Genomic DNA, 26,767 nt, shown 5'->3' with positions numbered 1-26,767 from the left:
GTTTGGTTGTGTTAAATTTTAAAGCCCTAACACATTTGTCTAATTTAGTAACACTTATATTATTATCTCTGTATCCTTGGTATAACTATTTATTTAAGTTTGATTAATCAATTATTAATTAATTTTAGATTCAGATCCTTAAACTTTAGTTTAAGGTAAAATAAAATAACTTGTTATTAATTCAACAACAATTAATCATTATCAATAATTTATCAATTAAATTTTACTTGATTCAATAATTTAATAATTTAAATTTCGTATTAATTGATTAAGTTGATTAAATGAAAGTGCAAGTTATGATTTTAAATATTCATTTACTTCGTTTTAAGTAAGATTAATTTAGTTTAAAGTTAACATTAATTCAAAGTTAAATTAAACATATCTAAGATTCAATTTGAGTTTAATAATGATAACTTTTAATTATAGTGAAATTAAGATTTTGATTAACGTTAAAATTAAGATTTATTGAGTTAAATTAAGGTTAAGAATTAACTGTATAGTGTAAGTTAAAGTTATTTTTTTTTATTTATTTTTTTTTTAAATTCTTACTTCAATTATTCACTTACTAAGTATTTAATTAAGTTTATAATCTTAAGTTAATCAAATTTTAATTATTTGTTCACAACATTATTAAGGAGTAATTTAAAATATTTTAATGTAACTTAATTTTATTTTATTTAACTTTAAGTTTATTTAAAATAATTTTGAAGGCGATTTAAGTTTAATTTTAATTGTGAATTTTAAATTAAGTTTAAATTTTAAGTCTTAAACCTAAATTAACTCTAAAATTTTAATGTTAAGTTTTAACTTAAGTTTTAAATTTAATTATAAACTTAACTTAAATGTCATGTTTTTTCTTAATTAATGATTTTTTGGAAGAATTTATTAAAATATATTTTTTTAAAAGAACTTTTTAAAGAGTTTTTAAAATGATTTTTAAAATAATTTATTAAATAATTTTTAAAAGATTTTTTAAATTATTTTTAAAAGAATTTTTCAAATAATTTTTAAAAGTTTTGAAAATAATTTTTAAAAGTTTTGAAAATAATTTTTAAAAGGATTTTTAAAATAAGTTTTAAAAGTTTTTAAAAGAATTTTTAAAAATAATTTTTAAAGAATTTTGAAAATAATTTTTAAAGAATTTTTAAAATAAAAAAATTTTAAATTTAAATAATAATTTTTTAAAATAAATTTTTAAAGAATTTTTCAAATTGTTTTTAAAGAATTTTTAAAATAATTTTTTTTAAAGAATTTTTAAAATAGTATTTAAAAATTTTTTAAAATAATTTTTTTTAAAGAATTTTGAAAATAATTTTTTAAAGAATTTTTAAAATAATTTTTAAATTTAGATAATTTGTTAAGTTAAAATAATAATTTTTTTTAAAAAAATAATTTTTAAGTTAAAATGATTTTTAAAATAATTTATTAAGTTAAAATTTTAATATAATTTTAAGTTGAAATAATTTATTAAGCTAAAATAATTTTTTTTTCAAATAATTTTTAAGGTAAAAGTTTAAGTTTAATTTTTAAAATAATTTTTAAGTTTAATTTTTTAAAATATTTTTTTTTTTGGTTTAAGAAAACTAAGTTTAATTTTAATTTTAATTTTAATTTTAATTTTAATTTTAATTTTAATTTTAAGTTAATTTAATTTAATTTTAATTTAATTTAATTTAATTTTAATTTTAGTTTAATTTAATTTAATTTTAATTTTAAGTTAATTTAAAATTTAAATTTAAATTTAAATTAATTTTAAATTTAATTTAATTTTAATTTTAAATTTAAATTAATTTTAAATTTAATTTAATTTTAATTTTAAGTTAAGTCCTAAGTCATCTCACCCGATCTATGTTTTCAATCAAGGAATCCTATAATTTTGTGAGATGAATTAAATTCAACTTTAGGGTTTGTTTTTAACTTGTATTAGATTCAGATTTAGCTTTGGGTTCAACAAATAGGCGTTCTCTGGATAAACTTCTGGGCTATGGTGAGTCACTCGGACATCATTAAAGTAACCATGCCTTCGAGGTTTTCCAAATAGTCCTATCCATTGGACTTAGTACAAAACCTTGGTCTAACTGGTTAGGATTCATTAAGGGTAGCTTCGGTCAGTTCCACTTAGCCAGATGCACCAGGTCAAAGTCATATCTTCCTAGACATGCATAGACTAAGCTTCCCTAACGTACTATCATCCAAAACTTCACCAGTACTATTTTTCAAGTTAAACTTGAACCCTCTTTAACTAGTCTTAATTACCCTATCGGGTAGGTTGGTTAGGGTTACCCTTTTCGGGTAGGTTGGTTAGGATTACCCTGTCGGGTAGGTTAGTTTTGGAGGTGCCAGCTATTCTGGAGCCTCCCCCTGAATTATTGGCCATTAATTTAGTTTTTAGTTCTGGGTTTATTATAGTTAAGCTTTGGTTAAAATTTAATGTTTAATTTGTAATTTAGATTCAAGTTTTTAATTTTGAATTAATTAAATTAGTCAAATTATCTTTCTTTAAGAGAATGTATTTAATATTTAAATTTTCTTTCAATTTCAATTTTATTAGGTTAATTGAATTATCTTTTTTTAATAGCTTATTTTTAAAGTTTAAGTTTTTATTCATTTTTAAATTTGAATTAATTAAATTGCTTGAATTATATTTCCTTAAAGGTTTATCTTTTAATCTTTTATTAATTGTTAATTTTAAATTTTTCAGATTATCTTTATTTAATATGTTATTTTTAACATTTAATTTTAATTTTGTTAAATTTAGTTTTGATTTTATCAAAGTGTTTGATTTTATTCTTATATTTTCTTTATTTTTTAAGTTGATATAATTAGTGGAATTTATTAGATTATTCTTATCATTAAAATTTAATTTTTTGTTAATTAAATTATCTTGGGTTTGGATAGGATTTTCTAGATTAATATTGTCTAGATTATTAAATAATTTATTAATTTTATCTAGATCAATATTGACCTTGTCATTTCTATCATTTGAGTTTTCAGATTTGTTTAGATTCAAGTTTGAATTTTTTAAATTAATTGGATTTGTTTTATCAGATAATATCCTAGGGGTATTTTTGCAATTATTGTCAACTACATTATTTTCACATATATTGTCAGAAATAACCAGATCAATGCTCATATTTTTTAAACTACTATTAGCAGGGGTATTTTGGTAAATATCACTCACCTTGAGCGCAACCCCTAATTCAGTAGGCTTTTCGATTGGATCTAACCCGAGTTCGGATTCGATTTTTACTTGATCCTCGAGCTCGATCGGCTCCTCGTGAAGTTTAATCAATTTGGTCCAAAGCTCATGTGCATCTTTGTACTTTTCTAGTATGCATAAAATATTGTTAGGTAAAACATTACAAATAATTTTACTTACATTTGTGTTTAGTTCTGAGTTCTGAGAAGGTTTTCTCAATATCAGCCAATAGTCAAAGTTTAGACTTCCTAAGAAACATTCCATTCTTCGCCTCTAGTAATTGAAAGCTTGATCGTACGGTGGTGGTTCGTTGGGGTTCCATCCTTCTTGAAGAGACATTATTCTTGCACACAGAGAAACAAAAAAAAATCCCAAGACTTGGTCTTGGATTAGCAGTGCTGAAAAAAAATAATATTTCACTATTTTCGGAAAAAATAATAAAATATTATTAAAATATTAAAAAAATATTTTAAAAAGAATATTATTTCAAAATTTTGAAAATGTAATATTTTTAAAATACTAAACAATGGTGAAAAGATGACAATGTATTTTTCAAAAACCGTTTTGGAGGGAAAAAACGAAAGGCGTAAGGTTTTATTTAAAAGACAGACAATATCTAATTTTTTCTTTAAAACGACCCCTCTTTGCTTGATTGGTGGTTGCACCAAATCAAAGCGGTACCTGCTCTGATACCACTTGTTGGATCGTGAAACGTCGATAGAGGGGGGGTGAATATCGATTCGAAAAAACAGCGTTAAAAAGAGTTAAGCGCAACGGAATAATAAAAAAAACTTAGGCAAATGAACACAGTGTTTTTTTACTTCGTTCGGAGCCTGTGACGACTCCTACTCGAAGGTCCGTACTCTGTGAGTACTTTCGTTGGGCAATTTACTAGCAATTCGAAATGATAAGTACAAAGGCAGTATAAGAAATGCTAATAAACAGAAAAACAAAGCTATACAGACAGAGGGAAAACTACAAAGAAAAGATCGCGTTGTCGGAGCTTCGTTAGAGTCGTTGGAGCGCAGAGCAGCAGAGCAAGCAGTCGACGAGTTCTTTCGTTGTTGTTTTGAAGCTCCCCTCTGGCCCTCCTTTTATATGAGGCTCGGGGCGCCCCGGATCCCTTCCGGGCGCCCTGGTGAGACGTGGCAGGTCCAACCAACGAGCTCCACGTGGCGACGCGCGATCTGGATAAATTTTGCCTCCCGGGTGCCCGGACCACCTTTCTCCAGAAACCAGCTTTACTGCAAGACAAGATTAGTTCGAGGCAAATAAATAATGTATATCCCGCAAAACAGAATGTTAGCACAGTTTATAAGTTTGACTTAAAAAGTATGACTTAGATTCCGTCTTTCCGAAACCGGAATCTAGTCACAATCTCGACTTAGATTTCCGAAATGGATCTAAGCCAGATCAACGCCTAATGTTCCCTTCCCAGGAACGCGTCCTCACAGTCACTCCCTTCCAGTGACTTACCTTTACTCACCTGCTAGATGTCCGGTCAGCCCTTTGACCCGTCTGGACTTCTCGTCAGCTATCCGGTCAGCCCGTCGACCTAGCTGGACTTCTCGCCAAGCGTCCGGTCAGCCCGTCGACCCGCTTAGACTTCTCGCCAGCTATCCGGTCAGCCCGTCGACCTAGCTGGACTTCTCGCCAAGCGTCCCGTCAGCCCGTCGACCCGCTTAGACTTCGTGCCAGACATCCGGTCAGCCCGTCGACCTGTCTGGACTTATCCTGCACACTCGATCAGAGTGTTAGATAACGACGGACCTAACTTAACCTGATTTGTCATTCATCAAAACATGAGTTAGACCGTTAGTACTAACCGCACCAACAGTTACCTCCAGGCTGGAAGGACTTCAAAAACTACCTGAAACACAAGTGGAAGGAGATGAATGTGGAGGAACTTATTGTTAGACTTTACATCGAAGAAGACAATAAGAGTTCAGAGAGAAAGCTGTTCACTTAGGCTACTGTGAAAGCCAACGTGGTCGAGCACTATCAAAGCTCAAAATGGAAGAACCCTAAGTCTTGCAAGATGGGACCCAGAAGAGGCATCAACAAGAAAAAATTCTCTGGGAAGTGCTACAACTGTGACCGAATGGGTCACAAATCTTCAGAGTGTAGAAAGGCGAAGAAGAAGCGAGATGCTAACTTGAACGAGGGACCAGAAATGAACGATCTCTATGTTGTTGTCTTAGAATTAAACCTGGTTGGTTCAAACCCGCGGCAACGGTGGATTGATACTAGAGCCACCAGACATGTGTGCTGCAACAATGAGCTGCTGCACAACTTCGAAGAAGTCAATGGAGACAAACTGTTCATGGGGAACTCAACAACCTCATACATCATGGCCAAGGAAAAGTAGTGCTGAAGATGACCTCAGGTAAGGACCTTACTCTAAACAATGTGTTGTATATTCCGGAAATTCAAAAGAATCTAGTGTCTGGATCATTGTTGAGCAAGCATGACTTTCACATTGTTTTTGAGTTAGACAGAGTTGTATTGTCTAAGAATGGAATGTTTGTAGGAAGAGGTTATGTATTTGATGGGTTGTTTAAGCTTAATGTAATGGTCATTAGGCCTAAGATAAATAAAAATAAGAGCTCTTCCACTTATATGCTTGAGTCTTAATGTTTGTGGCATGGTAGACTAGGACATATTAACTACGATGTGTTGTGTAGATTAATAAACATGCAGAGCATACCTACATTCTATCTTGACCCGAAACACAAATGTGAGATTTATGTTGAAGCGAAATTGACAAGTTTATCCTTTCAACATGTTGAAAGAAGCAACAAACTACTTGGGCTAATCCACACCGACATGTGTGACCTTAAAGGTACACCAACATGTGGTGGGAACAAATACTTCATCACTTTTGTAGATGATAACACAAAGTATTATTATGTGTATCTTCTCAAAAGTAAGAATGAAACTATAGAGAAATTTGTTCTCTATAAGAATGAGGTTGAAAACCAGCTTAATAGAAAGATTAAGGCGGTTCAAAGTGACTGAGATAGTGAATATGTATCACCCTTCGTTAAGTTGTATGCTGAACATGAGATCAGACACGAGATAACAACTCCTTATTGTTGGATCGAAGAGTTTCGCTAGAGGGGGGTGAATAGCGATTAAAAAAAATACGTAGAGCGCACAATAGAAAAGTAAAGACAAAAGCATAAAAGCAACGTTAACAAAAGTCATTTTTTACTTGGTTTGGAGCCTTTATCGACTCCTACTCCAAGGCTTGCACGCAAGGGTGCTTTCGATGGGCAATCTACTAGCAATTCGAAATATTACAGATGAAGTTACAATTGCTTTTAAAGGAAAATAATACTGACAAAAACTAAGGAATGACAAGAAAAGCGCATTGTCGGAGGAGCATCGTAGGAGCATAGCACGGCAAAGCAAGCAGTGGAAGATCTTCTCATTATTATTTTTTGACTCCAGCCTATACTCTCCTTATATAGGAGGTTCGGGGTGCCTGGTTCCTTTTGTGCGCCCTGAATATGATGTAGCCGAGCCAATCACGAAGCTCCACGTGTCGACGCACGAAATAGATAAAGTTTGCTTCCGGGCGCCTGGATCCATTCCAGGCACCCGAACCCTGTTTTCCAGCAGCTTCCTTCCTGCAAGAAAACGTTAGTCCAGAGGCAAATACAATATATATATCCTACAAATAGAATATTAGCACAGTTTAAAATCAAACAGAATATTAATTAGATTCTATCTTCTTGAGACCGGAATCTTGTCACGATCTCGACTTAGATATCCGAAATGGATCTAAGTCAGATCGACGCCTAATGTTCCCTTCCCGGGAACGCGTCCTCACAGTCACTCTCCTCCAATGACTTACCTTCATTTACCTGCCAGACGTCCGATCAGCCCTTCGACCCATCTGGACTTCGTGTCAGCTACCTGGTCAGCTCGTTGACCTAGCTGAGCTTCCATGCAACACTGAGTTAGCACAGTATTAACAGAATTCAAGTATAACCTAGGGTTACCTCCTAGGGTTTCCTAGCTTCACTCACTAAGACTTCCATTGTCTGACTTCACTTACCAGGACTTCCTCCACCTAGCTTCACTCACTAGAGTCTGACTTCACTCATCAAGACTTCCTCTACCTACCTTCACTCACTAGGGCTCGGTTTCACTCACCGGGACTTCCACCATCTAACTTCACTCACTAGGGCCCGACTTCACTCACCGAGACTTCCACCACCTAGCTTCACTCACTAGGGCCCGACTTCACTCACCGAGACTTCCACCACCTAGCTTCACTTACTAGGGCCCGACTTCACTCACCGGGACTTCCACCACCTAGCTTCACTCACTAGGGCTCAGCTTCACTCATCGAGACTTCCACTTTACCTAACCTTTGGTTAGGACTTACCTTTGCTAGTCATCTAGTCCTGACTAGACTTCTCTCTCCCAAACATCAAGTCCTGGTTTGGTCAACCCTTGGTCATATTGTCAAACATCGAAACCCTAGAGGTCAATTGCACCAACACCTATACTCCTTAGTAAAATGGTGTTGCTGAGCAGAAAAATCAAACTCTAAAGGAGATGATGAATGCTCTTCTATTGAGCTCTAGACTGTCAAAGTACATGTAGGGGGGAAGCTGTGTTAACAACTAATTACCTTTTAAATAAGGTACCCAAAAGAAAATAGATAAGAGCCCTTATGAGTTGTGGAATGGAAGAAAACCGTCCTACAAATATCTATGAATGTTGGGGTATCTTGCCAAAGTGTTGGTGTCTAATCCGAAATGGATTAAAATAGGACCAAAGACTGTTAATTACATATTTATTGAATATGCATAGAACAACAGTGTGTATCAATTTTGCGTGTATGAGTCACACATACTTGAGATATACAAGAACTCGATAATAGAATCGAGAAATGTCTTGTTCTTCGAGCATGTGTTTCCGTATAAGACCCGTGAGGATGCTAGTTCCTCAAAACGGGCAAATGAAATATAAGGCGAAGAAGAAGATAATGAACCAGTAGAGGTTGAGCTTAGACGGAGTAAAAGAGCTCAGGTAGAAAACTCCTACGAATAAGATTTTATCACTTTCATGTTGGAAAGTGAGCCTCAGAGTTACTCAGAGGAAGTAAGCTCATCTGATGGACCTCACTGGAGAGAAACAATTGCATCTGAGATATAATTTATCTTGTAAAATCACACTTGGGAACTTCTTCCGGGAAGTAAGCCACTAGGTTGCAAGTGGATCTTCAAGAAGAAAATGGAGTTAGAGGGTACAATTGATAAGTATAAGGTCAGGTTGGTAATCAAAGGATACCGACAACGAGAAGGCTTTGATTACTTTGATATGTATTCTCTGGTGTCGAGAATAACTTTCATTAGAATATTGTTGCTATTGTCGCTCTATGGAATCTTGAAATGCATCAGATAGATGTAAAGGCTGTCTTTCTAGACGGGAATTTAGAAGAGGAAATCTACATGAAACAACCTGAGAGGTTTTTTATGTCAGGATAGAAAAACAAGGTATATAGATTGGTAAAGTTATTATATGGCTTGAAATAAGTACCAAAGCAGTGACATGAGAAATTTGATAATGACATGAAGGAATGTAAATTCAAGATTAATGAATATAATAAATGTGTCTACATAAAAGCCATAGAGAATGACTACATCATCTTGTGCCTATATGTAGATGACATACTTATCATTGGGAGTAATGATAAGATAATTAAATCCATTAAAGATAAGTTGAACTCAAGATTTGACATAAAAGGCATGAGTCTAGATGATGTGATTTTAGGAATCAAAATTCTTAGAACAACAGAAGGATTTATTTTTAGTCAGTCCCATTACATGGATAAGATTCTTAAGAAATTCACCAAGGGTGATACTGCGTTGGTACGAACGTTGATAGATATGAGTCAACATCTATCGAAAAATTGAGGCGAAAGTATCTCTCAGATAGAGTACTCTCGAGTGATTGGAAGTCTGATATACCTAATGAGTTGTACATGACCATACTTAGCTTACGCAGTAAACAAACTGAGTAGATACACGAGTAATCCCGGTGTTGAGCACTGGAAAGGGATAATAAGAGTATTGAGATACTTGAGGTATACTCGTGAGTATGGACTGTACTATATGAGATATCTTGCTGTGATCGAAGGATACAATGATGCGAGTTAGATATCTGATATAAAATACTCTAAGTCTATGAGTGGATATGTATTCACTCTAGCAAGTGCAACCATTTCCTGAAAATCTTATAAATAAATCGTAATAATAAGATACACGATGGGATCTGTGTTTATAGCTCTTGACAAATGTTGTGAAGAGAATGAATGACTTCGATAATTCTTAGAAGATATTCCACGATGATCAAAATCTTTATCGTCAATTTGCATACATTGCGATAATCAATCAACAATTGGTCGGGCATAGAGTCATCTGTATAAATGATAAGTCTAGACATATACGTCATAGATATAATACCATTAGACAAGTACTCTCAATGGGAGTTATCACTGTTGACTATATGAGGTCAAAGGATAACCTGGCGGATCTGCAAACTAAAGGGTTAAATCGAGAGTTAGTTACGAGCTCATCACAAGGAATGAGCTTGATGTCATTGTCAGTGATCAGTGCAGAGGACATCTAGCCTATGCTGACTGGAGATACCAAGACAACTAATTTGCACTGACTAGACACACTGTAGGGGAATGACGCAATGAATCAGTGAAGGATGGAGGTTAAGCACACGATTTTTAATGATCCAAGAAGAGTAATGTGGAATGCTCTTAAGGGATCACCTATGTGAGAAAGAAGTGGGGTCGTTTCGAAGAGAATTGGATGCACAATTCTTAGAGCTTCTCACAAAATCAAGTGTGTTCATGGCAAAGAACGAACACACTCATGAGAACTGAGTTGTATTAAGGAGAGTCTTGGGTAAGATATGTCAATGCTTACACAAACGGCAGAACAGTTCAAGGATATCACGTCTTCTATCAGCCAGTAAGAAAACAGATCCCATAAGGGAAGGTTCAAAGGGTAAAATCTACCTATTCTATATTGTACTCAACTGCTAAATGCTATCACATATCCTATCTCTATTCATGTGGGGGATTGCTAGATATATGTGAATGGAGAAAAGGTGGAAGAGGCATGGAGCTCCATTGTGAATGAGACTTTAGTCCCACATTGGGAGCTTTAAGGCATGCTGGTTAGTTTATATTGATTCACATGCATCGAGGATGTGAACAAATGCATGGGGAGAGACTCTCTCTCACGTGTGGGTGCACAGGAGGGGTGCAAATTCAGGGCCTGGATTGCACTGAACCATGTTGACTCGTGTGCGGGCACGACCTGCGCGCGCTGAATGCCAGACTGGTTAGGGCAAAATTTGCCCAAGCGGAACAACCAACATTTTGCCACGTAAACATTTTTGCCGCTTGTGTAATGGAAGCATTAAAGAAAGATTAATGCAACCGAGTTAAACAGATGCATCAAAGAAAGATTAATGCAGCTGAGTAAAATGTTAGCGTTACACAGCTGACAAATAATGATCATTAAACAATCATTAACGCTGTCATTGGTATGAGCTCCTATATAAGGAGGTTGCGATTACAGGCAAAAGGTTATGCACATAGAAAAGCAACAACTCTCCACCTACGCTCCCTCCTCCTCTGTCGTGCAACTTTTGCTTGGCGGAGTGCCCATGATAGTTCGGATACCACTCAGTTCACCATGACCATCAGTGCTTGGTGGGAATCACGATTCACCGTTGTATCCTGGGGAACAGACGACCCAAGAAAGCCTCGAAGCATAGCCGAAGGTGGGGCAAATATGTTTCAAGGAAACTGCGTTTATGCAGGCCTCAGTTCGCTCCGCATTAGGCCGGTCGCTTCGCTCAGCTGTTCACCCTGTCCGTCGCTCGGAAGTGTGCTCGTCGTCCGGTTTCTTTCTAGTGTGTACCTAACCGGCCTCTAACTCGCTCGGTCGGTCAGCTCGCTCGGCCTCTTCGCCAGGCTAACCCCCAACTTTCTCAGCCTCTTTACCCGGCCAGCCTCCAGCTCGCTCTGCCGCTCACCCTTTCGCTCGGTTAGTCGCTCTGCAGCTCTTGCCAACCGACCACTTGGCTGCTTCGCTCGGTCTATCTGCCCGACCGACCTTGATCTCGATGGCACTCGATCGCCAAGCTCGCTCGACTATATTGCCCGATCGACCTTCAACTTGCTCAGTCTCTCTACTAACTCGACCAGCTGTAAGCCTGCTCAGTCACTACGCTCGGCCAGTCTCAAGCTTGCTCGGGAGCTAGCCCGTTCGGCCACTGTGCAGTCTTCGTTCGGAACTTGGCAGATACCAGCCCCTGCTGGCAGCCTGATATTACCAGCTCAGGTGATTTCAACAGATAAGTTGAATTTCATGTAATTTAAATTCAACTAAGTCCCTGAAAATCTCCAGCAATAGATTGTTTTTACTAACATTTACAACCATTAGGCACAGAAACATTCTATGCCTTTGTGATCCTGGACCAATCGACTGATCCTTATATCAGTTGACTGCTCATTACAATCACTCACACTCATCTTTTACGGAATTGCCCTTGAAGCCCTCTTCCTCAACCTTTGTCTCTTAGATGCACTTAAGCTTACAATTTCTCTCCATGTCATCTTTCACGTTGCCTTGAAGTCCGCTTCTCTCGACTTACTCCTTTGCTCCTCGTCCGACGATTTCTCGTATACACCATCCTTCACCGATCTCAAGGACCTGAGCCATAGAATGTACTTATCAAACTTGGTCGTACCAAATTTCTCATGTGTGGTTCACCAAATCCTGCATGACTTAAACACACATATTAAACCAATGTGAAACCTAACTCAACTCTTTGACATACACATCAAAATTATGATTGTACCCAATCAAACCTAGGTCGATTGTACTCACAGAAGGGACCACTTATATAACACTTTGACGCTTGGCCCATGTAACGAGGTATTTCATCATGACAATGTAACCTTCAGTATAACCTATTTTACCACCATGCTTAAATAGTACCTGGATACATTCAAGGATCTTCTGACAAGCTCCTACGTGGCATTAAATGAGATAATAAGTTGATGGGCTAAACAGATTAACGACCCTTCAATTGATATCCTTTAGTGGTGAACACATGTTGCTTCAGAGAAGACCTTGTGAGTCCTTAAATGAGAAATTTAAACTCTGATGGACTTCCAAGGGGTTTGAGGCCTTAATAGGGTCCTCGATGATGTTTTTTCAACGGAATCAACCTTGTTGGAGTTCAATCAGATCGAGTGTGCTATCATATCCGATCACCTTCGGGAGGCTGAGCCCTCATGAGGTTGTTGCAAGAAGGTAGGTCTCTTAGCAGACATAGGACGATGTTCGAAGACTCAACTACACAGTAGGTCCTAGTCACTTGAAGGCTCAGGGAGACTGTAGAGGAAATCATCCGATTGATGTTGTAGAGGGAAATATCTCGTGTGCTCATTAAAAGACTTGGGGCGCTTGGTTATTCAAGCCGGGCTTCGTAGCTCCCGCCAATATCCGGTCGACACTATCCGCTTGACTTTTGGAGGCCTACACTACATCCCCTGAGAGGTTTACCTCGTCTCTTTGATTGGTCTTCAGAAGTCATCTTGGTATTAGAGTACTAAAGTTGATATTTCTTTGACTTTGACCTTCACGTTAATTAACCAACTTAATTTTACTGCCTGCTTACTGTCCGCTCGAGAGTCCTACCTTATTCATCATATCATGTGAAAAAATTACAATCTATTTAGGATTAATCATTCTAATTATTTAAGTGTCAAAGCTAATGAGTATCTCTTGAATTGCCGCTTCTTGATGTTACTTTGTGTCAAATAATCGATGAATTTAAAGAATTAGAAAGTTGGATTTGATTAATTTAGAAATTCAATTATTTTGATTTATTTGATTCTGTTCAGATTTTAAAATTGGATTACATTACAAACAACCGATTACATTCTCTAAATCCGATTTTAAAATCACACTGTTCAATTGTTTTAATTTAATCGATCGATAAAATTATCGATTGATTAATAAAAAATATAACTAATTTGATTATTAATCGAATTAATTAATTTTATATTGATTTGATTTATTTAATTTTAATAATAAAATTCGATTATTCCATTTATTTTTAACCGCATGCTGTGTCCATTTCCTGCGCAAGAAAGCGGCCTGCAGTTTCCCGGGTCTTGCACGCGTCGCCGAGAAAGTGCGAGGAAACGAGGCATGCGCCACGTCACCACCAAACTCCAAGTGGCACGCAACGTGAAGTAAAACGTCCCGATACAAACACTAGCAGCCAATGCATTATTCTACACGCCGACACGGACCGGGCGACCGAAATATCGGCCGTGAATATCGCTTTCTGTATCACGAGTATGTACACACACAAAAATGTTACCGAAAATATGATTATTTTCTAATTTATGAATTTCAAACCTCCATTTTCTAATAATAACAATTTAACCAAAAAAAACAAGAAAAGAAAAGAAAAAACTAAAATGGGGACAAAAAGGCGTTCGAAAAAGGGCACACGGCCGCTCGATGGACGCCGCGTGTGCCGAAGGCCTGCCTTCTCTCCCTTCCTTCGCAGTCCTTATCCGCTTGTTCCTTTCGGCCTATTTAAAGAGCGACCGACCACTTTCCCAAATCCTCCAGACGAAATTTAATTCAACGGCGACAAAAAGAAAACCGCAGCGAGAATATGGCGTCAGGTTTAGCTCTCCCCTCGATCCGGCCGGCGGTGGCCTGCGCGAGCTCCCTCGACGGCCGCGGCGGGCGGAGGAGCGTCCCCGCTGCTCGAGCTAGCGGGAGCAACTGGTGGTCCCCCCTGTTCGGGTGGTCGCCGGAGCCCGACTACATCGACGCCCCCAGCGCGGAGGCCCCTGAGGACGACGGGGTGGAGAAGAAGGGGCGGCCGGCGGCGAGGAGGTTCTCGGCGTTCACGGAGGAGAAGGCGAGGGAGCTGCGGATCCGGATGATGGAGTCGGAGGCCTTCCACGACGCCATGTATCACTCCGCCATCGCCTCCCGCCTCGCCTCCGACGTTCCCCGCCGACGATCCGCCAACAATCTGTGAGAGATGGAGGTTAGGCCTCGGCGTGGCTTCCCCAAAACAAGACAAGACTAGTAATGATGTCTGTAATTGAAAAATAAAAATGTATCTCGGGAGTTATTGAATTTTTATATATAATTTCCCTTTCTATTATTGATGGATGTTACTTTATCTTCTTCGTGTTAAAAGTTAAATTAATGAAATAAATATTGATCTAGTAATTGGTGATTAGGTAAAGAAAAACTAAAATATTGATCGAGTTATTGAATTTTTCTTTTTCATAAAGAAAAAAGAAAAAGAAAAACTAAAAATGACTTGCAATACTTGTGGATGTTCGAATATTCCATCGCACCTTTGTAAGACAGAATATTCCACGGCACCTTTCGTAGATTCAAATTTTGAATCCCCTTAGAGTTGGGCCGGGCAGCTGCACATCTTTCATCGAATCAAATTTTAAATGAACCGCCTGCTGCCATTTATTTTAAGGTAAAATACCTTTAACCCGATGTGTTTTTTTATCCGTAATATTTTATCTTTTGTATTTAAAAAATAATATTTAACATCCTACCAAATGTCAAATGTGAAAAAACTTATAAAAGATAATTATACCCTTATTTTTTTTATCATTTTTTAATAATAACTTCAAAGGATAAAATCATATTAAATTAACTATTATATCTTTTAATATACATTCTTATAAAATTCATATATACAACAACATAAATAATCAAAAAGTAACGACTCAAAAAGAGATAATCAGCCAAAAACACATTCCACCATCCTCATCAAACTAAAAAAAAATTAGAATTCTAAATTGATAAATTAAAATCAAATGAAGATGAAATAAAGTTCATCATTAAAAATCTCTTCATCATTAAATGTGACTACAATAAAGTAGAAATAATTTTGATTCATCAATTTAAAATTTTGACTCTTTTTTGATTTGATGAGAGTGATGAAATAAATTTTTGGTTGATTATCTCTTTCAGAGTTATTATTTTTCTGTTGTTTATGTAAATGCATGTATAAATTTTAAGAGAATTTTTATTGGAGAATATAATAATTAATTTAATATATTTTTTTCTCTCGTAATGTTATTATCGAAAAATAATAAAAAGATAATAGCACAATTATCTTTTATTCATTGTATACCACAATTGATGATAAAAAGATTTTGAATGATAAAATTTGTTCCATCTTCATTTGATTTTAATTCTTCAATTTAAAATTCTTACTTTTTTTTTTCATTTGAAGAAAATAGTAGAATAAGTTTTTAGTTAATTATCCCTTTTAGAATTACTATTTCTATTATTTATGCTACTGTATATATTAATTTTATAAAAAAATTTATGAAAGATATAATAATTAATTCAATATATTTTTTCTATTAAAATTATTATTAAAAAATTGATAAAAAAAAGAAAGGGCTGATTAACAGGATTAGATATTATTTTTTAAACAGAAACGTAAAATGCTTCTAAATAGAAAGTCTAAGGGGTTAAAAGTATTTTAACCTTTATTTTAATAGCAAATGAAATGTAAATTAATCGCTATAACTGCATATACGATGGAATTTTTTTTTTTAAATCCTCTATCAGGCAAAAAGATAGAAAAATAATGATTCGGACAATAATAATATCAAAGGAACAATGTCAGCGAGAAATTTTAAAATTTTAAAGTTGACATCTTAAATTTTGATAGAAAAAAATGATTGGATCGACTCTGACGCCAACGAGTCTTTTAAGTTTCAAGAAATTTTAGAAGTTAAGGGTACGTGTAATTTGTACGTTTTCTATTTTTTTTAAAAAATATATATTTCTTTAAAATGGCATTTAATTTACATTTTCCATATTCGTTTTCTAAAAAAATAGATAATATTTTTTAAAAAAAATAAAAATGTCAAAATATCATTTTTTATTTTTTAAAAAACACATTTTCCAAAAAAATAAAAAATAAAAAACACACAAACCACACCTAAGGTTGTTGCTATCAAATAGCAATTTGATAATAATCAGATTGTCATTTACAGTGAGATTGTCATTTCTTGCTCATTTGATGCTATCTGTCGGCGGTAAAGGATTATGGACTGATCGAACACCACGGTTCAATCTTCTACTGGGACATAAACTGACACTGAACTTGATGGAAAAATTTCGACTAGACAGTCATGAGTCGAAGTACCAAAGTGAAAAAAACCACGAGTTGACCTCTGAGTGAATTGCTCGTTTTGGAGATGGAACGGTCTTACAAGAACGGCAAAGACTGCCCAAGTCAGCTGTTGACATAGTTGCTAAAGCGCTTCCAGGATTTACCTTTAGGGACTGATGGGAAACTTGGACAGGATCGGTCAACTCCGTGATTAATCAGATCACACAAACTGAAAACCTGAGTTATCAGGGAAAAAAATTATCGCCCGAATAGTTGGGGCAATCAGACCTTTGACAGGACACCGGACGAATACACGATCAGGATGCAGCAATGGATTCACCTTGGGGTTTTTCTGCCATCTGCAAAGTCGATAACTCACGGTCATATATCACTTGTATTTTTGTTGAGTTCTAAAAAAGATTATAACTCATAGTAAATCATACCAGAAACTTGAAAAGCACCTCCAAAAAACATCCTTTTAGCAGATAATGACAACATTTTCTGCAAGATAATGATTTCCAGACCATAACATTAATCAGGTTCAGCAATTGCATGTCTTTCCGAGCAATAAACAATCTACAATGTGGTATTCAGTTCCTCACAGATCGATCAACCCAAAAAATAGTATATCCATTCTCTCAATCAACCCAGAATCAAATCAATTAGCAATAAAGTTTGATTTTGAAGGAGCGCGAATCCTTGAGGAACAAAAGGAACCATGATTCGAAGACCAATGCAATTTTTATGAACAAAAGGAACAGAATATTTTCCTGATTTAAGAAACATATATTGGATTAGCCCTTCATGATTCACTTCCAATGCAATTCTTCATGGATATACTTAAAATAGTCACATACCATGAAAGGCATAGTATTTGCAAGTTAAATCCCTCAGCCTGCCTGCATAGAGAGGGAGTCAATAGGAGTTTAAAATATGAAGTTGCTTGTTATTCAAAAATCCTGATAGTTCAAAGGAAAGAGTAATGACATTTTGTTTTGAAGTTAGAGTAGTGTTTAAATCCACTAGGAAACAATATGCTCACTTGATTCCACAATAATATGAATCTACTGACAAAATATAAATTTTATGGATAAAAATAAAAACCACATAAAAGTGAGGGGGGAAAAGCATAGAAATTTCTTTTCCACCCAAGAATGAAAGAGAACAACAAATGGTTCAAAATCTGAGGAAAGATGCTTTGCCTGTCCAAAGTTTGCCAATGCACGATTGCACACCTCATGTAACTGATCCAGTTCTCCTCAAATGAAAACGTTAGAAGAAGATCATTTGAGATATAAGACATAGACTCAACCATTGGAAAATGTCGACAACTTTGGCAAATAGGAACAAAAACATGTCAGACAAAAGCTCCAGTGTAAAGCATCTAGGGACTTAACTTCACTCTAGGTCATAATTCAGACTAGTTACAAAAACCTTGCAATAACACTAATAACAAAATAAAAGATTAAACGTTTGATGCTAAAAAAGGTTTCAAATTTTTAAAATTAAATATCTATGGTAAATTTCCTTTCATCTCACATGTATCACAGATAAAAGATCTGAAATAGTCACAAACAGAAATACAAGAACCAAAACTGATATACCCACCATGAGAATAAGATGGAAATCTTGCCAAACTGATTGAAGCGCAAAGGCGTCACAATTCAACCCTCATCAAGGATTCACAGGCCTATGGAAGCAAAGCTTAGAAGCCTCCAACTTTGGCCCTGGAAGACGGACAATTAGTGTCAATTCTGTCCGCAAGATGGAACTAAAATTAAGCCATTCAAATGGATTTGTGACATACTAGTACTGATATAAAGCAGAAAAGCTTCACATAATCATGAGATCTCAGATCAACAACTCATACATAAGTGAGCATGACCGGTTAATTATTTAAAGAGATTCATGTTATGGTTTCAAGTGAACTCTATCCACTACAAAATGTAGTAACACAAATCAAAATTCTTGCTAAGCTAGCCAGTCATCAGAGTTATTGAAATCAACTCCTCCAATAAATTGAATTTGTCAATTTCTCCTTATTGACAGCTTGACTCCATGTAAAACAATCAACTTTATTGCAACCAACATATGGCTTATTTTTCAGTATTTGCACAAACTAGTGGATTTTGAGTCCAATCTATATTTAAAAGGACAAAGCATTAATTGAAAACCTGATAAACAATTGCCTCTGTTAAAGTAAATTTACATTTGTCATCCAACCATAAGTTCTCAAAAAACTCACAATATAAAAAAAAAACTCTTGATAGGACTGTGTTTATATCTATTACAACACTAGTACAATTGGATGTTATATCAATGAAATGAGCCAGTGTGGGAACTTCAGTCGGTGAATATTTCTCATTGCTAAACAAGAGCAATACAAAAAGATTATGCCACAAAGGTTGGCCCAGTTGTGTTGAAAAGGTAGCTAGAATACTCCATAGTTTTAATTCACCTTCATACGTGTCAAATTATCAGAGCAATGATCAATGTATTTGGTAACTCCACAAAACCTAGGGAGATCTTCTAGTCAACTACAATGATATGTAGCCATATCAGAATTAATCAATTCCTTTAGCTCCAATGAGTGTTCATCATTTGATATGTTTAACATAAAGCGAAGGTTTGTCAACATTGCTTCTCGTTCCCAACTTACTGGCCCAGAAACATACATTGCTGTTAATGTGGATCTATATGCGCTCAACTCCAGCAGATGAATTTCTGATTGCGAGTTAACCTTGTTAGAAGGAGATGAATCTCTTACATAACTGCAAGAAGCTTCAGCATGATCAGTATGACTACACACTTCTTCATGGTCCTGTAGTGATCCACATGGACTGTTGTCAACACTACAACTGCCAACAGATGATGAAGTACTATCAGCATCAGCATTCACAGAACTCCAAAAATAATTATTTTCATCTGAACGTGGTACAATGCTCCCTGATTCAATTTTGGAGGAACCAGTTCTTTTGTTTAAGTAACAATTGATGTATTTTTCACCAAACAACCTTCCAGTTGAAGTAGCATTATCTACCTTTGCTTCACTCTCAGATATTCTTTGCCAACTTTCATCTTTCATAATTGCCATCTTTTTTCTTCCTCCATTGCATGTATTAGTGGGAACGACCATATCAAGTTTCCTTTTATTCATTCTTTTTGACAGAACCATTGGAAAATTGTTGTTTTTGGTCTTCATCTTCTCAGGTGGCTGGAGCATAGGGCATTTTGACTTCCCACCTCTAACTGAGCCACTATGTTTTCCATCATTTTTTTCTCCAGAATCCTATTAGCAAGAAAAAAAAATTTCAATTGAAATACTCAGACAACATAAGTACTGTGATAGTTATGAAATAAAAATTGACAAAAGAATACAATGACTAAAAATGAGTCACTATACAAATGTAAGAATGCTAAGAATCATAATTCATATCAACTTATGAAAGCCTTTGTGGTGAAAAACAGCATATCATGCTACCTTATGAATCACAGTCCATTTGTTGTCTTCCCAGGACAGTTGTCTCCTAATGTAAGATTTGTGAACTTGTAATTCCTTCAAGGAGTCAAGGAGCAGCATATAACAATATTTTTTATCAATTATCATCAGAACTTCACCAAGCTTCCAGGAATTATTGTCAAAGACCTCCACAACATCGCCAATGCTCAACTCTTTAAGGTCCTCTGATGGTCGGCATGGTCTAATGGCTTTTCTTGGCACTCTATCCACTGCCAAACAGCTATTTGTTGGATACCCATCATACTTCACAGAATATGTATGCCCATTACCAGATATGATTTCGGCACTCCACCAAGAGCCAGAAAGAACCTCCCTCCTGTTCCAAACTTCCACCTTATTCCCTTTCTTGAATCTCATTGCAGATCTTTCAATTCCTAAACAAAGGAGATCAGAGTTAGGTCTGTTTCCCGAAGGATGGATATATGAATGGATGAATGAACTGATCCACAAGTATGAATATAAACAGAAGGTTGCTAAAAGAGTATATCCTTTGCCCCTACATGTTAGGGCAGTTGGTACCTGCATGGGTGGCTGATGGGTGTTTGACCTCCCCATTCAAAGAGCCACTGCGCTGGCCAAATGCCCCCATGATTTACCCCCTTCTTGGGGCCAGGCCACTAAGGTGAGGGCTTCACCCGTTGCTTTGCTCCAATATTACGACTACCAGGCAGCGGAAAACCGAAAAAACAACATATTACAAAATGCGATTTTTGGTATCGAACAAGGCAACATACCCCGTCAGACCCTACTGATCGATCTTGTGATGCAATGCAAAAAATCAAAATATCTGCTAAATGAAGTATTGTTAGAACCATAAGAAATTAAAGAGCCTTAAAACAATCTAAATTTTGATTTTCCTAAATTAGGGATTTAAGATAAACAGTCTGATCCGAGACGGGAAAAACATCTTCAGACAACAGTGAATAACAAAATCCCAATTAAATCAAGTTTCCGAGAAAAAAACAACTGCGTAAGACAGAAAAAAAAAACAAGAATAGCGAACATCCAAACTAAACTAAACTAAACAAGCAGAGCCTAAGAAACCTAGCCCAACGAAACACGTAACGCCAAAACATCAATAGAAAGACCAAGCAAGAGATATCCAAGTTACAAACACAAAACAAAAGCACAACTGTGATCGCAAATTTATGATTACTAATTAGGCCATCTGACAAAAGATATCTCACCTTTCAACATCGAGAAGGACGAGAAGGTAGCCAATCGATCAGACCCCCCGTTTGTTACGTGACCTCCTTCCAGACTCTCTCTCTCTCTCCCCGCTTGCTCAGAAAACAATCGATGGGAAATTTGGCGATGGATGAGAAAATATAAACTCGGAACCGAGGCGGCCTATGAAATTCCGTTTATTTCGTGCGTTTGGGGTCCGGACTTCTCCAACAGGTTTCAGCCGTTGGATCTGAGAATTCATGGATACAACGGACGGCTCAGCATGTTTCCTAGGGCTAAAATCATCAGAGGGGCGGAACGTTAGGTCCGTGGTTTAGGGTTTGTTGGCTTCCGGGGCAAGTTAAATGAGCTCTCAACCGTTTCGATATTATTGAAGTAATATTTCTTATTATTTTATTAATAATTTAGATTTAATTAATTAATTTATATATATAAATCAGATCTAAAGTTTAAAATTTAGATGTGATGTATTATTAAATTTTTTTTTATTAATTAACTAAAAATTTAGAGTTCGTATTATTAAAATTTTTTCTTATTAATTAATAAACATGATAAATTTATATTATAATAATTATGATTTATAATATATATCTTATTATTTTATTAAAAATCTCTCCCCTTTACTAACTAACTTTGGTGAAATTTAAAATGTATTTACATTAATGTCATTTTTTCTATTTACACTAAAAATAATTCTAAGATTTATTGATAATTCCACAAGTGAAACAATCAATGCTCTAGAGTTCGAGACTCAGCTATAGCGTATTATTATGAATTTTTCTCATCATTAATTTTTTCTGGTTGTTTTATATAAAAAAATATAGTTCTCTTTAGTCTCATATCTTAGAATTGATAACATGATCAATTAAAAAATATATTTTTCTTAGTTTTTTTACTAAGACAAGTATAATATTAAATTAAAATAATTTTTTATAGTAGTTTGTTGTTGGGATTCTCTAGTATCACTATTGCATGGGTCTGCGTGTGTACAATCACACTAGTATAATATGAATGATGTAAAGGTTTTTAAATAAAATAAATTTATATTATAACAATTACGATTTTATAATTATTATAATATAAATATTAAATTGATATTTTTTTAACATTTATTAATCCGCATTACAAGAGAAAATGTGGATTATAACAACTGTTACACAACAACTATTATAATATGAATGTTATTGAATCAGATTAAATCTGTTCAAACGGTTCATAGATTAAGTTCGAAATTGACTTATCAAAAAATCGAAATCGACTCAGAAAAAGTCAAAAACTAACTAAATACTACTAGAGTCATCAATTTGGGTTAGGTCCGTCGAATTAGTCCGTGCCCACCAAATAATTTAAGCGGATTGGGTTATAATTTTATCAACCTAAATCCACCACGGGCCGACCCGCCTAGGCCCGCGATGAGCTTGGGTTGACCCGCGGGTTAAGAAAAACATGTAAACAGTTTATATCAATAGTCAATGCTGCAACTACGAGAGTACCAAGGGTTAAATTGTAACATTTCATTATCTTCTTTGTTGAGAGGAATACTAATTAGGAAAAGCTCATACTTATGAAGTTGAGTGTGATAGACAAAAGTTACAGAAATATGTATGCACACAAAGTCGATTAATCTTAAAAGTAGATGACCTTCTTATTTGATTCATTTATGGAATAAATCTGAAATATACATTATGCACAATGAAGAGCTTGGTGTGTGTACTCAAATTAGATGGACTTCTTAAAAGTAGATGACCGTCTTATTTGATTCGTTTATACACGCACAACTAGGGTGCCACTGATCTAAACTGCTCGATGCACAGCCAGGAATCCTAATTACTATTCCTCGTACAATTTTATGCCAGTTTATTATCTTTGTTTGTTATAATTTAAAAATAAAAATAGTACACCCAATATAAAGTATTTGTTTATCGTCATTTATATTTAAAATACTTGTTTTTGAATACATTTGATTGGTAAAATATTTTCGAAGTAAAACATTGAAGATATGAACTTTTTTTTAAAAAAATTTGATAGGTCCGCGGGTTGGTCCGTCAAATCCGCGACCCGCCTTGGATTGGGTTGGGTTGAAAATTTCCTAACCCGTCAAGTTGACGGCCCACCCCGTCCCGCTAAATGATTGACCCACCACGGACCGACCCACCCCGCCATGAGTTAACCCATCCGACAACTCTAAATACTACACTGAAAGGGCAACAGTGTAATTAAACAAGGGAGACTGATTGGGTGGAGGCATCTTTAAAAAGAGACGCCTTTGATGTTTAGTTTAGGATCATTCATTACCCTCGTAAATTAAAAACTAATATTATAATTTATATTCACGAATCCAAAAGAAACTAACGATCTTTTAAAATTTAACTATAAAGTGAATTATGAATTAGTTTACACTAGATTACATTATACTGAAACTTGAACTAGATCTTGGGTGTCATGCCCCACGATGAGTCCTGGTTAAGCGCCACAAACAGTGTTAGAACTTAATAAAACCATTTGTAGTTCAAGAAAAAGAAATAAAGAAAATAAAAGTTCATTCAACAACCATTATCTAGGAGTAAAACCATGTCATTGTCAATAACATATGTGATCATGTGTGCGTGCGATCGTGATCACACTATATTCTGGCCCCATAGCTTAGTTGAGCCGATAACTATAAGACAGATTTAGCATGCAGCTTGAGTTCAATCCCGGTAAAGTAGGTGAAAAATGTCCTCTCTCTCTTACCTTTTGCAACGTGATCACAATAGATTCGAGGTATTATCATCATTAGATTTGGGGTTCGAATCTCGATATAATTGAGGTAAATACTTCTCTTATGTGTTAGTCATTATTCCCAAGACTAGTAGCCGTCGGTGATTTACTTCCTCCGTGTTGGTCTTAGGACGAATTGATAGGGATACTAGAGATGAACGTATTCACCTTTTACCATCGTGATCACAATAGATTTTGAGAAGCGCTGCTTCAGGGTCTTCTGGATGACACTGTCTGTTGCTTCGTCAAGAACCAAAATCTTGCTCTTTTTCAGGATCGCCCTACCCAAACAGAGAAGCTGGCGCTGGCACTGGCCACGCTCCAGTTTTCTCCATTTTCAGCGACTGCATCAGAATGAGTTTTAAGATCACGAGGCAAAGGCAAGAAATGAAGGCTCTTTACCTTCAAAGTTGATGGAGCAAAGCGACAAGTCGTCACCTTCCATATATCTTCGTCTTTCTACTCCTCAAGTGGGTCAATGTTGCCACAAATGGTTCCCTCAAACATGGTCGGGTCTTGTGGGATCTTGCTCAATCTCGGTCTTAGATCGTGAAGTCCTAACGTCTAGATGTCTATATTAGATTATTTTCTACTATGACCCATGTAAGGTATATATATATATATATACATATATATTTGATTTTAATATAAAAGGGTCTAATATGATAATATGATGTTTGTTTAGTTAAAAGATAATTAAAATTATGGTGTTTTATTTTAAATAGAATGCCTCTTCTCCCGCTTTTATAAAAGTAATTATTCAAAATGAGTTGTCAAAAGAATAGTGATTAGAAGTTATTATAACTCCCAAGAGTAAGATAACTTCTCATTGTAGATAAAATATATAAAGGATATATCTTTTATTATCAAAGATATCAAGAACATAAAAGATAGAGAGAAGAGAAAGAGGAAATAAATTCTGGAAAAAAGACAGAGAGAAGAGATAGAGGAAGCAAGTTTGATATATCTAGAATCTTATATATTATATATTCAGGTATATTTTTCTCATTATTTCATAATATTAAATATTGTGAAAATTATTATATCCAAGTTCCTTTTTCGTATGTTAAAATTTTGCTATCTCTAATATTGGTATTAGAGTCAGCTTTTATGGATATTATGATTTTCTATCAATTAATTTCCTAAATGAATTATCGTTGTTTAGAAATTCCATATACACGGTTTCTAATATTTCATTGCATTTTAGAAATGTTAATTTCATTTCTTTTCATTGTTCATATGATGTTTTGTAAACATGACCAGTGAATGAATATGCATAAATAGAGTCGAAACAGTGAATGAATGTTTAGTTGTTAATTCAATCCTGTATATTGTTCATTCTGATTTAAATTAAAACCCCATTACCTTTAATTTAAATTGATTAGTGTTTTAATATTAAAGAGTTTTATTGAAATTCTATGTTTTAATTTGGAATTATATATTATGAATTCGGGGTTTGTTAATCACTAAAATGATCAACTCTATAAATTTATGATTCCAATATTAAATAATTGTATGTAAAAAAATGACATATTTTGGGTTAATTAAATTTCATTGTTATAAAGTATATAATGATCACCCAAAGATGACATACATGTTATTTTAAGTATGGATGTTAGCCCATTAAAATATGTTCATTTAGCATCATTGTCATTATAATCATACATTTGAGTATCACCCAAAGGTGAACTTAAATATATTATTAAAGTTGATCTAAATTTGATCCATTAAATCTACTCGAAGTATAATTTGCATGAGTTTGTGTAAATATTTTGCAGCTCTCAATAATATGTGTACATTGGAAAATGGAATGATTAAATTCAATGGCCTAAATTATGTTGACTGGTCTGAACAAATCTAGTTTCAACTGGGTATTATGGGTCTTGATATGACATCGGTAATGGAACAAAGACCCATAGCCACTATAGAGACCAGTACAGAAGCTAACAAGACTCTTTATGAGGTTTAGGTGCGGTCTAATAGGTGATTTTAAACTTAATGAAGATGATGATGGTTAAAAATGTCAAGCCATCTATGCCCAAGACCAACAATGCAAGGGAATTTATTAAATTAATTAAGGAATACTCACACTCAGAGATTACTAATAAATCTATTATGGGAACCTTAATGAGTGAGTTGGCGACTAAAAAGTTTAATTGGTCTCAACCCATGCATGATCATGTGACAAGTATGGCAAATCTAGTAAAGAAGTTGAAGTTGTTGAGAATGGATGTGAGTGAGTCATTCCTAGTATAGTTTATTATCAACTCACTTCCTTCTGAGTTTGGACAGATCCAGGTGAATTACAACACTATTAAAAAGAAATAGAACTTTCAAGATATCAACACTATGTTGGTTCAGGAGGAAGGGAGGTTGAAGAAAATAAGAGACCACTCCATCCATTTGTCGACTTATGACAGAGTCGATAGCAACATGGCTAAACCAGGCAAGAAGGAAAAAAATAAAGTCAAGCTCTTATGAAAGTTAAAGAAAGTGGAGTCCATAAAGAAAAGAAGTGCTATTTTTGTAATAAAAGTGGTCACTTCAAAAAGAGCTGTCTAAAAAAAAGAGTTGGTTCGAAAAGAAAGGTAAATAGATGGTTTATATTGTTTTAATCTTGATATTAATTTTGTTGAATCTCTGTTTTATGTTGAACACATAACTGATAGTAAACACAATGCACATAATGAGAATTTTGCTTATTTGTGGCATTAAAGATTAGGTCATATACCCAAGAAAGAATAATGAGGTTAACGAAAAGTGAAATATTACCTCAATTGGATTTTGATGATTGAGACATATGTTTGAATTGTATTAAGGGAAAGCAAACCAAATATATATCAAGAAATCCAACCACA

The 26,767-nt window shown here is 34.9% G+C and overlaps 2 protein-coding genes across 6 annotated transcripts; one reads left to right on the top strand and one right to left on the bottom strand.

The window, feature by feature from the left end:
- The first annotated feature begins 13,869 nt into the window (after positions 1-13,869).
- LOC121993698 lies at positions 13,870-14,446 on the top strand. The gene has a single exon (XM_042548046.1). It carries the CDS (start codon positions 13,943-13,945, stop codon positions 14,315-14,317), a length of 375 nt encoding a protein of 124 aa, XP_042403980.1. The 5' UTR covers positions 13,870-13,942; the 3' UTR covers positions 14,318-14,446.
- Positions 14,447-16,312: 1,866 nt separating this feature from the next.
- Positions 16,313-21,284, bottom strand: LOC121995722. Of its 5 annotated transcripts, XR_006115901.1 has the most exons (8): positions 21,149-21,278; positions 20,481-20,748; positions 19,923-20,335; positions 19,101-19,730; positions 18,050-18,168; positions 17,299-17,340; positions 16,885-17,211; positions 16,313-16,800 (listed from the first exon to the last, which is right to left on the bottom strand). XR_006115901.1 is itself a non-coding variant. In XM_042549485.1 (5 exons), exons 2-5 carry the CDS (start codon positions 20,548-20,550, stop codon positions 18,124-18,126), a joined length of 1,158 nt encoding a protein of 385 aa, XP_042405419.1. In that variant the 5' UTR covers positions 20,551-20,748; positions 21,149-21,278; the 3' UTR covers positions 17,298-18,123. The 5 variants fall into 5 exon arrangements, 3 of the variants coding, with proteins under 3 accessions (XP_042405419.1, XP_042405417.1, XP_042405418.1); XR_006115900.1 differs by lacking the exons at positions 16,313-16,800; positions 16,885-17,211 and having other exon boundaries at positions 17,298-17,340; XM_042549485.1 differs by lacking the exons at positions 16,313-16,800; positions 16,885-17,211 and having other exon boundaries at positions 17,298-18,168.
- Between the last annotated feature and the right edge of the window lie 5,483 nt (positions 21,285-26,767).

The sequence above is a fragment of the Zingiber officinale genome, chromosome 6A, assembly GCF_018446385.1.
Source record: "Zingiber officinale cultivar Zhangliang chromosome 6A, Zo_v1.1, whole genome shotgun sequence".
In the NCBI taxonomy this organism is placed as follows: domain Eukaryota; kingdom Viridiplantae; phylum Streptophyta; class Magnoliopsida; order Zingiberales; family Zingiberaceae; genus Zingiber; species Zingiber officinale.
The sequence above is the reverse complement of the archived record's forward strand: the minus strand, read 5'-3'. Positions and strand labels throughout refer to the sequence as shown.